General features: G+C 36.2%; 1 protein-coding gene across 1 annotated transcript in view; it reads left to right on the forward strand.

Moving 5' to 3' along the window:
* Nucleotides 1–15,701, forward strand: part of LOC124776986 (xanthine dehydrogenase-like) — a 437,142-nt gene that overhangs the window by 179,044 nt on the left and 242,397 nt on the right. The window contains exons 7-9 of the mRNA XM_047252231.1: nucleotides 8,935–9,158; nucleotides 9,295–9,397; nucleotides 10,733–10,860. Of these exons, the coding sequence (XP_047108187.1) occupies nucleotides 8,935–9,158; nucleotides 9,295–9,397; nucleotides 10,733–10,860 (455 nt within the window). The remainder of the gene's footprint in view (nucleotides 1–8,934; nucleotides 9,159–9,294; nucleotides 9,398–10,732; nucleotides 10,861–15,701) is intronic.

Here is a 15,701-nt window from a genome sequence, read left to right on the forward strand (position 1 = left end):
TTTTTTTATTTATCCAATTATCTTACTTTGTCATTGAAGTATGGAGGGAGTGCTACAAGGCTTTGCCATAGGACCTCTATTGTTATTGTTCCTCCTTTACATTGATGTTTTAAATGACTTCATAAAAGTGCAAAAATAAATATTATTTGCTGACTGCTGATGGCTGATTTCTTTTTAAAAAGTTCCTCTCTTCTCCACTGGTACAAGAACTTGATACAATACTGTATCTTGACAATACATTACTGAAATCAGTTACTGAAACTGGAGTTCTAGGGGTATGGGCACAAGACACTTTAAAATGGTGAAAATGATTGAACTGTTGTGTTAAAGAACTCAGGAAAAAGCTTTCAAAAGCTTGTTATGCTCTTCATGTAGTAAGTCAGAGTGCAAGTAGGTCAACAGTCATTCAGGCATATTATACATACGTTACTCCACTATGGGCTAGTCTTCTGGGGAAACACAGCCACCAATATAAAAATATAGGATTCAGAAAAGAGTAGTCAGAGATATCTACAAGCTAAAGAAACTGGAAACATGTAGACCACATTTCATGCAGCTGAAAAAATGAGCCTGCCAAGTGTTTCTTTATGTATATGAGCATATCCTGTTTGCAAATGAGTATCTTTTAAACTGTACTGGATATTTATGACAGAATAAGCATATGCATAGCAACAACACAAGAAACATCAGTGACATCCACATGTCTTGGTGTAGAACAGTATTCTATGTATGTAATTTAAATGAGTGCTTTTGTTAATTGTAATTTATGACTTATTTGTAAACTGAATTTTGTCTTGGCCTCTCTCTCTCTCTCTCTCTCTCTGTCTTCTTCTTTCTCAGATTTAATTTTTTTCTATATTTGGTATACTATTTAAGTACCATATTTTATGGACTATAAGACACACTTCCTTCTTCAAAAAATCGCCTCCAAAATTCAGGAACATCTTACACTTGAAATTAATACAAAAATGTCCAGTATTTGATTTAAAATTCCCACCAGTCTTAAAAATTGCAAAATATTTGATGCTGTGGGAAACATATCACTATTGGCAACATTGGATTCAACTGGCAGCAGCAGGGCACTGATGCAACAAACATGAGTTGCAGGGATTCATAAGCTTGCTAACAATGTATCCCTCCTGCCCTGCCATCACAAATCCAGAACAGTGTCTAGCCTATGACACATCATTGCAATCTATGGTACCAGTGAACTTGAATTCAAAGTGATTTGTGTTACTTACTGGTAACAATACAAAATTTTTGTTAGTAGCTAGTTTCATTATGGAGAAAAATAAAAGGTATTCATATGATGCAGGCTATAAATTGAAAGTAATAGCATATGCAGAAGAACATGGAAACAGAGCAGCTGAGCGGCGTTTCAACCTACACCGACAGAAAATAACTGTTTGTGATTGGCGCACAAGTAAAGAAGAAATGAAAACAATCAGGAAGACTAAATATACAAATATACAAATGACATTGTATTAAAAATATATATATATATGATTCGAATACACACTTGTAAGCTATCGCTACAGTGCAACTTAACAGACTTTAAGGGTAGAGTTGGCTGGTGCTATGTCATGGACTTAGCAAGTCATGGACTTAGCAAGTGCAATGAAACCAAAATATCTCAGAAAATGCCACAAGAGTATGAAGAGAAAATGTTATCTTTCCATTGCATTATTATTCAACATGAAATGAAAGCTAGCATGGGACTGAGCTGAATAGTGAATATGGAGAAAACTCCTCTGACATTTTATGTGCCGAGTAACAGAACTTTAGGCATTAAAGGTGGTAAAACTGTTAACTTTAAAACAAAGTGGACATGAAAAATTTTGTCCTTTCATGTTATGATGACAGTATAAAACATAGTCCAATAATTATTTTCAAGCACAAAATAATGCCAAAACCTTTAGAAGTACTGCCAGGTGTTGTTCACATACACGACAAGGATTGGATGGACTAGGCTGGTATGAAATTATGGATTAACGGAATGTGGGAGAGAGGAAAGGTGCTTTATTGAAGAAGAGTTCTGTTCTTGTATTAGATCAGTTTAATAGCCATTTGAAAAATTCTGTGGAAGAGAAATTGAGACAGGGAAATACAGAGCTTGCTATTATTCCAAGAGGGCTGATTTGACAATTGCAACTTCTTGATGTCTTGATAAGTGAACTATTTAAAGTATATACGATATAGGAATGGAACAAATGGATGAGCGATGAAACCCAACATGAATACACACCAAAGGAAGCTTTAAAATGACCTACAATCAGACAAGTGTGTCAATGGATAAAGCAATAGTGCTTTACAGTGAGAGAAGACATTATTATTAAGTCTTACAAGAAGTGCGGCATAAGTAATGCTCTTGATGGCAGTGAAAACTATCTTATATATGAAGAGGACAATGTTGATGACAAAGACGAAGAAGAAAAAGAAGAATATAGTTCAAGTGAAGATAATCAGGGATTTCATAGGTCAGTTTGGTTTTATAAACTAAGACTTTTTTTTAGTCTGGCTTCACTATTTAATAATTAAAAATGGTAAAAAGGTTATTTTTAAATTAAGATGCATCTTATAATCCGTAGTGTCTTACCATCCATAAAATGTGGTATGTAATGAATCAAAATCGACCAAATAAATCAAATGAAAAAAGAAATAAGTGGCCTACCCATAGTCTGTGATATTGTTTCCAGAATGAATCCCTTTCCAGTGGAGTGTGTGCTGTTTTGAGACTTCATAGTAGATAAAACTGTGCACCAGATTGGGACTCGAACCCAGAACCTTGTCTTTCATATGCAGTGCAGAAGGTTTTAAACCACTGTGCTCTGTACTGCAGAGTGAAAGAGTCATTTGGGAAATAGTCCCCTAGGCTGTCGATAAATTACTTCTCTGCTACATCATTTCTTCCATGAATGCTATCTCACAAGGTATACAGAAGAGCTTCTGTGAAGTTCAGAATGTAGAAGTGAGGTACTGACAAAAGTGAAGCTGTGGGGGCAGGTTGTGAGCAATACCTGGATAGCTCACTCGGTAAGAGTACTGCCCACAAAAGGTTCTGAGTATGAAGCCCAGTGTGGCACATTGTTTTAATATGCCATGAATTTTCTGAATGGTACACATTCTGCTATAGAACACAAGATTCAAAAACGTTGTTCTTCTCAGATAATTCTACTAGTATGTGACCTCTGTCATTTGTGCCTCCATATCAAAAGTTTCCCACCGAAGAATCATTATTTAGGTTTTATAATGGCTTTGCATTGGGATCTGCAGTTATATTTCAGTTGAATGTGCCGTAATTTAGCACTTCCTGTACTTCTTTGTAGAGGTTTTACTCCTCATGTTAAGAAGATGAGTAATTTGATGCATGCACTTGAACAATTTCCAGATACCTTCAATATCTGTAATATTGTTTTTAGTTTTAGTTTGTTGTGTCCAGTAAAATGTACACCTGAATTTCCTCTGTCTCTGTTGCTACATAACAAAAATATGACCTGATCTTAATACTGTTAAGTCTTTGTTGTTTTTTTTCACTTCTATTAACACTAATATATCTCATCTGATGAGATTTAAGTCCTCTTTCAGCTCCACTAACCTGCCTTACAATAGTAAGTTCTGAAATTTTTGTCTTGCGTAAAAAATAATAGAAGTACCTGTACTTCTAAGGTCTTTGTTATTGTCTGTTTGCTAAACATCATGTTGGAAAACGTAGGTGCCAAAGTAGACTGCTCTACCACAACTTACGTACGAGTTTCCTCACTCTACCGCTACCAGTGTTGTTTCATCCAGACTTAAATGTTGGCACCAGGGCCCATGGTACACTTATGTGACAGGAACTGAGGAGTTAGGTTGGGATGACAAGTGAATAGCACTGAATCTTGGCACAGTCATGGTTAAAGCCATCTCAACCTAGACCTGAGTGCCTCTGAATCTCAGAACATGGGATCAACCAATAAGTTTATTTGTATAATAAATAATAACTATTTTATCGTTATGAAGTAGATACAAAAAGAGATTCAGATTGCAGTGGTGGACCTGGGTTAGTTCCCTCTTGTTTCATCTTTTTAAATTTCTCTCTTACAAACGGATTTCCTTGCGTACAGTCTCTGTCTACCCCTTAACAGTTTTTGATTCATAGGTGATGTTTTCACCATCTGAACTAGTATGTAATCTGGCATATTAAATATTTCTGAACTGTTTAATTGTTGTCCTCAAGTAAAATACAAATGGTCTTTTTTCTGAGTTTTATAGAACTGTGTTCGGAGCTTTTCTTAATACTAATATTTACCTCAGTGGCAGCCATCTCGTTGTTACACTACTTGAAAACAAAATAATGAATGACAGTACAGACATCTGCCAGGTGTCATTCTTTTTATGTAAAAAATGAGAAAATTATATCTCCCCAAGTGTGCTTTCTCACTTTTCATTCATACATTGTTGAGATCATCAACTCCTCATATGGTTCCAAATCACTGGTAAAATTTTGAAGACCTGGATTCAACCAAACTTTAAGTTAAAAATTAATATAATGTGCTGCTTTTTCCTCAGTTATATGCATAATAATTCATTATAATGTTATTCATTGGATTAAATTGTTTCAGTTACATCGAATCATTTTCCACCTCACTGATGGATTTCTTCAAATTTCACTTTATATAAGTGTACCAGCAAATAACATGACCTATATTTTCAGAGTTGTCACTTTCCTATAAAACTTTGACATTCATGGCAAATGTGTAACTGCTAACGTAATTAATTGCAAAAGCATATATTTCTTTCTCTTCTCCAGTTATCTGACCTCGCTGTCTTTTAAGTGTATTTCCTGTCCCATCTTGACTTCTACACTTTTCACCAATTAAAAACTGTATAGTCATTTCAACCCCCAAGAACAGTGGTCTTCTTATGACAAAATGCTATCCCAGTATACTGCATTGTTAGGACTTTGTTTTTCTGAAATCTTTACATGAAATGTGTCTCATTTCTCAGACTGCACGAAGTTGCTTTTTGAAGCTGTTACAAACACTATGGCATCTTGGGGAGGCCTCAAGCAGTTCATTTTTTTCTATAGTGTTAATATCCAGCAATATGTGTAATGAAAATTCACATTATTGGCTGCAACACTACAAGTTATGTCGAGGGACAGTTTGCTGATTTTGAAATCAAGAGATGTATTTTACATGTGAATTAGCAGGGAGTTGTTAACCACATTCATCATTTATCAGTCCACTGCTGACACCTCATTTGTCCCATTTTGGTTCTGACAAGTTTCCTGCCATGGCTCTTGATGTGCAGGTGAAGCGACTCTTTGCTAATGAAGCAGACAGTGGTTGTTTATCAAAAAATAAAATCTAGTATGCCTTTTAAAATCACTATTTAATCAGAGGTCAAAGACAGGAGTCACTACCTGCAATCTTAGGAATATATCCCACAGACCTGCAGATATGAAGGAGAAGATGGCAACACCAGATGCTAAAGAGCAAAACAGAATGACGTACTTAGGTCCCACTAGAAGTCTGGTCCTCTAAATTTCTGGACATCACCACCATTGTTCTATTATCTTCTATTCTATTCATTAAGAGGAAAATGGATAATTGTGTGTGTGTGGTGACACTGAAGCTGTGGAACATATCATTGTTCATTGTATGGTCACAGATTCTGTTCTAAACACTGCAGAAGTTCTGTCAGAGCAATTTCCAGTTCTAACATGCTGCAGCCCACAAAAACATGTGAATCTCTGCAAGTAGACATGACACCCTGAGGAGAATAATGGGCAATGGTGGAAATAAACTCGAATGCTTACCACTGCATCAATGCTATGCAGCCAGGAGCCACAGAACACAGCAGTGATGCAGCTCTCATATAAATAGAATCACACAACTCAAAGTGAAATATGCCTGTTTTAGATTGTCTTGGGCATTGACCTTTGACATCCGTGAAGATCTATTAAAGTTGTTTCTGGATATTCTGTCCCTGAAGTCCAAGAAGATGGAGGTCCGGACCACACAGAGTTCTTAACTGGTAGTGGAACAGAGTTCCATGGGGAGAACAGGGGTGAATGGAGCTGTCTGGCTTTGTTACAGATGTTCAAATCCCATTAGATGGCCTCATCCCCTGGGTTGGGGATCAAACTGAGTGCTAGTTACAGAAACATATGTGTGCTGTTCCATGATGTCCCTCACATACAACAGAGAAGATTTCAACATTGTTATTTTATATAATAACAGTAGAGAATAAATATTATACAATTACTGAGAAGTCGCAGCTACATATAACAAACAGAGCATAGACAATTTATAATATACTAATAAAATATACAGCTTACATTATAATTTAAGCTTAGATATAATGTAATAACATACTAATATTTTATCATAATACTTGTAGTAGTAACATACTAAATCAACATAGGTTGGTACTATCCTCAACTTGTTTGAGCCTGGAATACATGCTCAGCTGGTTAAAATTTATAATATGAGGATGATGTAAAGTGACCTGCTGTAGTACTTTGACAGTAGGTAAGAATGTTGAATACCAGCAAATAATCAAAGTAGTGAAATAGAAAAAAAATATAAAACTCAAAGTAGCCAGCTGATTTGGTATAACTGTCCTGCACAGTGAATGCTTATATCAGTTGCTGAAAAATTAAGTGCTTGCCCTGATGACTGGAAACTGACTGACTGTCTTTTGCCCTAAAACTGTTTTTTTTTGGATAGGCCTATATCACTGCCCTGTGGCACAAAATACAATGGCTGCACTACTATGTGGAAATCTATAGTTATCATTGCTGCAATGTTGATTAGATAGTAGTTAATAATGTTATTATGTTTCCCTATAGAAAGTTACCTGCATGTTTTTGATATGAATAGAAATAATAATTTATACTGGTTGTTGCACAATATGGCGTGCCTTCTTTGTGATTCTGAGGGTCATTCGGATTTCCATAATGGAAAAAAAATACTCTGTACTACTCTTTTGTTTGATTGCAGTCAAAGAAAAGAGAGTAACACATTTATTGATTGGCAGAAATTGCCACAAGACAGCTATTTGAGCAAAGAGTATACTAGTTCACATCTGTGTTTTAGTGCAATTTGCATCTAGAAAATGTTTTCCTCATAGTATAAATGTCACAACCCATACTACAAAATGACATGTCACATGCATCCTGCTGTTGTTACTCACTCCAACTCGGTTACTGATTATATATATTGCCTGCTAAAGACAATCCATGAAAGGACCATTTATGCTGGATCTCAACCATTGATGGTATTCTACATCAATAGTATTGGACAATACTGCTACTGAGAATTATTTCTTACAAATTTTCAGTATTTACCAATAAGGGATAATGCTATTTAGTACAGCACACTCTGCAATACAAAATAGGGGTATCATTACTTGAAAAATTGTGTAGTTAATCTATACCTCATTCGTAAGATACAAAATCTCAGAACTTCACAAACAAGAACCTTTAACTACCTCTCATCAATTGAAACTGAATTTCATGGTATATCAGTCTCTCCTGCTGCTACACACTTCTGTCATATATTTCTTTCTTCTTAATTCTCTAGCTTTGTCTTTAGTATTTGTCTTATATTCTCTAGACTTATCTTCAGTTCTCAAGCCTTGTCTTCAGTATTTGTCTTATACCCTCATCCTCAATGTCCTCTTTATCTTCCAGTTTTGTTGTTTATTTTCATTCTAAAGTCATGTTATTTTTGTCTTTTGTATACCTTTTATTATTTGTCTCTCCAGTTTTCTTTAGTGGTCTATGGCTGTTAATGGTGTAGCTTCTGGTTAAGTAAGTAAGTGCCAAGGATTGGTGTTCAGTTCTCAGTCAATCCTAGAATACTTTCTGTCACTCAGCACTGCTTTCTAATTGCACCATCGTTTGGAGTTCATGTTAAAGTGTAGGTCCACCTATAGCAGACTGGATAAGTCAATTAAAATGTCAGAATATGTCAGTGGCACATTCCCTTCAATTGGGGGGCTTACACCAACCGTTGATTTGAGGGCAGTTTTAATTTTTATCTTTCAGTATCTCTAGACATATTTTTTCTTTGTCTCTCCTTCCTTTGTATTTGTTTATAGTATTGGCCCTACCTGTGTATGTGATTTCCTCAGAACCTGCAATTTAAAGCATGAATATAGTAAAACAATCTTCCAACTTAATTTCACATAGTAACATGTTTGTAGGTTATAGCATACAAAAGCAGTTCATAATATTTGATTTTATCTCTTAAGGGGTATCTGTTGAGAGGCCAGACAAACGTGTGGTTCCTGAAGAGGGGCAGCAGCCTTTTCAGTAGTTGCAAGGGCAACAGTCTGGATGATTGACTGATCTGGCCTTGTAACAATAACCAAAACGGCCTCGCTGTGCTGGTACTGCGAACGGCTGAAAGCAAGGGGAAACTACAGCCGTAATTTTTCCCGAGGGCATGCAGCTTTACTGTATGATTACATGACATCTCTTAAGTTAGTTACTTAGTTACATGTTCTGTGGATCATTTCTACAGTTAATTATAATTATGTGGAATTAGTTATTTTATGCAGACAGTAAACAATGAAAAGTCCAAATTATTGTTTACATTCACATTACCCATTCATATGTAAATATGTCTAAACGCTGATCATTTACAGTTTTTTTCAAATTACTGTTGTGGTTAATAATACCAAACTATCACATTCTACACATTACAAAATTAGAATTTCTTCTGTGGTATAGAAGAAGTGGTCAAAGAGAGACATTTTCATTTTGTATCTAAATTTAACCTTGCTGTAAGTCAGACATTTTATATTACTTGGCTCATCGTATGTCCCTGAATGTTCTCTACAATTGAATAATTTGTGTGCTTGATGTAATGATCAAATGACTGAAAGCATATCTGTACAATGTAGATCAGTAATAATTGCCTTGGATCTTTGATTCTTCTGTAGGTGTGTATCGCAGAAGAGAGGATATTGAAGTATTTATCGACATTTCAAATGTTGAAGAACTTAAGTCACATTCAGTAACAACTAATGTTACAGTTGGTGGTAATGTGACTCTTAATGAAGCTATGGCTCTGTTTCATGATCTTGCAAACACTCAGAAAGGTTTTAAATACCTGAAAATGATTGCTGAGCACATAGACTTGGTAGCTAATATACCAGTAAGAAATGTAAGTAAAATATGTAGATTTTTATTGTTGTTGTGTAAATTTTTGAACATGGACAAAGTTTCTTTAATGTATGTTGTTTCATTATTGAAATTATGTTTGTAACTAGTGACTGACGTGTGTTTATTTCTTCTTTCAGATAGGGACCATTGCTGGAAATTTGTGTGTTAAACACCAGCACAATGAATTCCCATCAGATATCTTTATCATTCTGGAGACTGTGGGTGCTAGTCTGTGTATAAGTAAGCAAAGTAGTTTTTGCTTTGTTATGAGCTTACCGTTTGGAATTGATGGTGAAGACTATGCTCGACTGACAGTCTGTTATTACAGTAGAAATAGTTCACAGCTGTGACGTTACCCTACCCGGTTTGGTCATCTGGATCTTGTTGCATTGATCTATCTGAATACATTTCTCACAGGTTGTTTGATTGATGGTCATGACAAATATTTTTTTTAAGTGGTCTCTTCCTCATTTTATTACCACCTTAAATGTTGCAATGACCAGTTCAGGTGGACATAGCTCTGGTAACAAGGGTAGGGAACTTCCACTCTCTTATAAATTCACTCCTTGAATTTTATATTTTTAATGATGGAACAACACTTAAACTCAGTAATCATAATAAGCAGCGGCATGAACACAAAGACAGTGCACTTGGAAAAATTTCCCATACAATCAGGTTAATGGAATCGCATTTAGCAAACAGTTCATAACACCAGTTCAGATGTTAAGTGTCAAATAGCTGTTTCTGTAAGTTTTAACACAAGGTGTTACACATTTTACATGTAATCATAGTCTTTACTTTATGAACTCAATACATGATGTTGCATAAGTGTTTACTGGAAACAAACAGCATAAGAACTATACACATATGAATCTAATGATTACTGAGTGCAGATTTTAACATGAACATTTTAGAAAGAGGTATTAGCAATACTGTGAATAAGCACAGGTTTTCACAGATAGGTTGCACATACAACACTGACAAATAGGACACCCGGAAAGATGTTGTTTATTTTTATTCAATGATGGCATATGCCACCTTGGGGATAGTAGAACTACTTTACTTTTTTAGCAATAACTGCTCAATTTCATGTTACAAGATTCTTAATTACTTCATTTTTCCAAGATTTCAGACCATCTGATTTGGATATGAAATTTTGACAGCCCTAGTGCAACATCAGCACTAAAGAATATGTGCTATTGGAAGATTCATAATGTACTTCTTCTTTTGCCTAATGATGAGCCAGGTGATTTAGCAGTAAAGTGCTTGCCAGGAAACTGAAAGGTCATGAGATCGAATCCCAGTCAGACAACTGACTTTTTAGTCTGGGTTTTAACCTAGCATTCACCCCTCAATGATGTGGATATTCACCAGAAATGACATTTGGCTCAGGTTCCATGCTAAACTATAGATCCCCTTTTCTCAGTTGTATAACTGGGGTAAGTTAGGGACGCTCAATTTGCCGAAGTGGCGTCCAATTGAAAGACTAGCACGAGGCCATTGAGCCACACAAAATTATCAGTATTATTATTATTATTATTTTGCCTAATCAAGATGATTATTTTTGCATTTCAGTTGATAAAGCTGGTGTGGAGACTGTTTTGAACCCTCCTGAGTTTCTCAAGTTTGATATGACTCATAAAATAATCAGAAGCATTAGTTTGATACCATATGATGATGACACGTATATTAGAACATACAAGGTAATTATATTTGTTTAAACATCTTTCAAGCTGCTAAATAACTTTTTTCCCTATAGAAATACTGAATCAGATAAAAAGAACACACTTTAGAGGAACTGGTCGGTATACTTTCTTCCTTTTTTTGAATACTGAACTTCTAGAACTAGGAATTTTCTATGGGATCTCACATATTACATGAATAACAAAAACTTGCGTTGTAGTTAACAGTTGTTATTTTAATTTTGTTTGATAATTTACTTGTTGTTATAGACAGAGCAAGGTGAAATTGGCTGATTGTACATTTAACATAAAATGTCTGAGAAAAAAAGTGAAGCACCCAGCAGAGCAGATGGAAACAAAATGAAACCATATGGAGTGAGAGGTTATGTGATGTTGTTTCAATGATTACAGTATCAAGTCAAATTTATAAATAACTTGGAAGTATGAGTCCACTTATCAGTACAATTTTGTATCCCATCTGGCCTTGGTGCATACACTGATTCAGTTGTCAAGGACATCTTAAAGCAGATGTATCCTCTCCTGAGGCACGTTGTCCCGCACCTGTTGTAACTGGTCCTTGATATCCTGGACACTGGTACTAGGTCCGAGTTGACATGCAAGCTGGTCCCAAATATGTTCTACAGAGGGTGGATCTGGGGATCTTGTTGGTTAAGGTAATAACTCAACATCATGCAGGCAGTTCATAGAGACGTGTGTCCTATGTGAACTAGCTTTGTTCTGCTGAAAAATGGCACCATGATACTGTCACATAAAAGGTAACACATGATAACTTAGGATGACATGCAATGTTGTGGGGAGTCCATCACTTGTACCTGGATGGCAGGCATAAATGTGAAGGGTTTGTGATGTGTTTGGTGCACCTTGCTTGTGGTGGTCAGACATGACCTTGACAATGAAAATGCGTGTCCCCATATTCCTGTGCACTCCAGCATTGGCGCATTGTCACTTCTGGATGCCCCACAAATATGAATATTGCATGTTTCAGCCAGATGGCCAAATGGAGCCTCAAAATGAGTTCTCTTTAAAAATCAACCAGGTTCTGATAATGTTGTGTCACATGAGTGTGTGGTGTCTCCATGTCGTTAAGAGTGATCCCTCAACATCTGACTCTGTTAATGCCCCTTATATACCCTACCGAGCCTGCTAACAACATTAAACATGAACAACAGTAATGTTCTCTTGTGGCCATTCTTTCTGTCACAGAAAATTATAACTCTGATCATTTCAATATCTGCCAATGATGTGTACATTTGAAAAGTTATGTTGATAGCTGACCATGTCTTCTCAGTGCTTCACGTTTTTGGTCAGGCAGTGTATTTTGTAATTGATGTATTTCTGTTATTAGTATTCCTATATGAAGTCAGAATAACTTATTAATATTAGGTTGGCGCATAAGCTCATAGTGTTTTGGTTTTCCTAATTATTATTCTCGTTGCTAAGGGTTTATTTATCAATTATCATTTTTTATTTATAGTTATCTTTTGCTGTTTGAGTGTACATATTGTAATTTTTATCATTTGGAGCTGTAGAGTGGAGCTGTGGATGCTAGAAAAAGGAGTGTCAACAACTTATTTATATTTGGTTGCTTCATAAGTTCATAGTGTTTTTGTTTTACTTGTCACCATGCCACTTGCTATAGGTTTATTTATCAATTGTCTTTTTTTAATTTTTTTAGCTCACTGTTGCTGTTTGAGTTTACATATTCTCATTCTTGTAATTTGGAAATAGTAATTGGAGCTGTGGGTGCTAGAAAATGGAGTGCTGAGTGAAGCAATCAGAACATTTCTGTCATATTCTTCTGTTTGAGTTCAATAGAGGGGTGGTAACAGTTGAGGCAGTCACAAACATTTCTGCAATGCAAGAGGATAATGCCATTGTACAGAGCATGGCGAGAAAATGGTTTTCTTGTTGTAAGGAGGAGTGTTTTGACGTTAGTGACTCTCCACATTCGGGAAGACCTTCTCCGTTTGATGAATATTATTTAAGTGCATTCATCCACAATGATCCACATCAGTATTCTCAAGAACTGGGAAATGTGATGAGCTGTCATCACTCCATCATAATGCAACATTTACATGCAATGGGGGACATTAAAAAATTGGGTGTATAGGTACTGCGTGCTGTAAGCCACCATCACAAAAATCGGTGGGTGGCCATATGTGTATCTCTGCTTGCTCGTCATCAATTGGCTCGTAAACAACACTGGCAATTTCTATCCAGTATCCTACTGATTACGAGAAATGGTGTCTTTACGCTAACATAAAGAAAAGAAAGGAGTGACTGAGCTCAAACAAAGCAGCAACTCCCCGTACAAAGACCTGCACACATCCCCGAAAGATAATGTTATGCATCTCATGGAACAGTGACTGTGTGATGTACTATGAATGGCTTCCCCAAGATATAACCATCACTGGTGAAATTTATTGCCAACAACTGAAGACATCTTGCAAATGCTGTAGAAGAACAATGACTAGGAAGACTGCATGAAGTGATGCTACTCCATTATAATACCTGCCCACATTCTGCTAGAGTGACAAAAAACAATATACATGAGTTGGCTTGGGAAGTCATTCCACACCCCACCTTATTCACCTAATCTTGTGCCCTCAGATTTTCACCTTTTCCATTCTCTCTCAAACAACCTTCAAGGAATATCCTTTCTGGATGAAAATGTGCTCTGAACATGCCTTGATGAGCTCTTCGTCTCAAAACCATGTGATGTCTGCAGTTGTTATATCAAAAAGTTACCCCACTGTTGGTAGACTGTTGTAAATAGTGAAGGAGAATATATTATTGTTGACTAAAGCCTCTGATATGTGTATCTGTTGTGTTTATGAATCTCATGGAAAAATGCTACAAACCTATACACCAACCTGATACTTTTGAGATTATCAACAGGATGTGTCAGTTAATTTCTCTTCACAATTTTCCAATATACCCGAATAGTTTCAAAGGCATTAAGGTTTCCTGTCATTTGGGTCCTCTCCGCCTCCCCCCTCCTTCACCATCTCCTCCTGCTTGTATTACACTGTTGATACAATATTATAAGACTCCTACTTATGCATACATTGTATGAAAGTTTATTCAAACCATTTTTTTCCCCTGTTATTTGTAGTTTTTGGTACCTACTTAGAAGAGAGTCAAACATTTGACTAAGCTGTCCCAAAATTAAAACTGAATTAAATCAGATAAAATAAAATGTAAATATTGGACAAAACAATACAAAATTCCACTTGATAGAGAATGGGGTTGCTATTGGTATGCTAAACAGCTTGAATAATCTTGGAAATCTGTGTATATAAATTTTGGATTATCTCAATGGTATTTCATAAAGTTTCTCACAAAGAAACTTTCCCAATTCTCTGACAGATTTTCAAGGAGAGTAGCAGACCATTAATTGTTTCCTCCATACAAACTGTAATTTCATAAGAATAAGTTATAAGTAGGGGCACTAAATATGGTCCTCCTGAACCATCAATTTCATATTCATATGATAGATATAGAATCACAAGCAGCAGTATTATGGAATGATAAACCACTGTCTCATTTGGGCATTATTCTGTCAAATTTCGACATGTGCTGATGTCTCCTTTTTACTTGAGGCGTAACACAGTTATCTTACAACCAACATTAGGATACAATTTATGAATGACTAACCCACCGTATCATCTTCCATTATGTATAGAATGTTAGATGGCATTACTCATACCTACCATGTACGATTGCACAAAAATGCTCATCATTTCCACATTGCTGTTGTTGTTGTTGTTATGGTGGTCTTCAGTCCAGAGACTGTTTTGATGCAGCTTTCCATGCTACTCTACCTCTTCATCTCCGAGTAACTACTGCAACCTACACCCTTCTGAACCTGCTTAGTCTATTCATCTCTTGGTCTCCCTCTACAATTTTTACCCTCCGCACTTACCTCCAATACTAAATTGGTGATCTCTCGGTGCCTTAGAATGTGTCCTACCAACTGATCCCTTCTTCTAGTCAAGATGAGCCACAAATACGTCTTGTCCCCGCTCATCTAATCTTCAGCATTCTTCTGTAGCACCACATTTCGAAAGCTTCTGTTCTCTTCTTGTCTAAACTATTTATTGTCCATGTTTCACTTCCATACATGGCTACACTCCATACAAATACTTTCAGAAATGAGTTACTGACACTTAAATCTATACTCGATGCTAACAAATTTCTCCTCTTCAGAAACATTCTCCTTGCCATACCAGTCTACATTTTATATCCTCTCTATGTCGACCATCATCAGTTATTTTGCTCCCCGAATAGCAAAACTCTTCTACTACTTTAAGTATCTCATTCCCTAATCTAATTCTCTCAGCATCACCTGATTTAATTTGACTACATTCCATTATCCTCATTTTGCTTCTGTTGATTTTTATCTTATATCCGCCTTTCAAGACACTGTCCATTCCGTTCAACTGCTCTTCCAGGTCCTTTGCTGTCTCAGACAGAATTACAATGTTGCCAGCAAACCTCAAAGCTTTTATCTCTTCTCCACGAATTTTAATTCCTACTCCAAATTTTTCTTTTGTTTCCTTCAGTGCTTGCTCAACATACAGATTGAATAATGTCAGGGATAGGCTACAACTGTGTCTCCCTCCCTTCTCAATCACTGCTTCCCTTTTGTGCCCCTTGATTCTTATAACAGCCATCTGATTTATGTACAAATTGTAAATTTTACCCCTGTCACCTTCAGAATTTGGAAGAGAGCATTCCAGTCAACATGTCAAATCCAGCCATATAGTATACTTCATATTAGTAAACTTAACCACCAGTCACAGATTAGGTCTTACTCCAGTTCTGACTTGCGGGCTGCT

Source organism: Schistocerca piceifrons, chromosome 2 (assembly GCF_021461385.2).
Source record: "Schistocerca piceifrons isolate TAMUIC-IGC-003096 chromosome 2, iqSchPice1.1, whole genome shotgun sequence".
NCBI lineage: Eukaryota > Metazoa > Arthropoda > Insecta > Orthoptera > Acrididae > Schistocerca > Schistocerca piceifrons.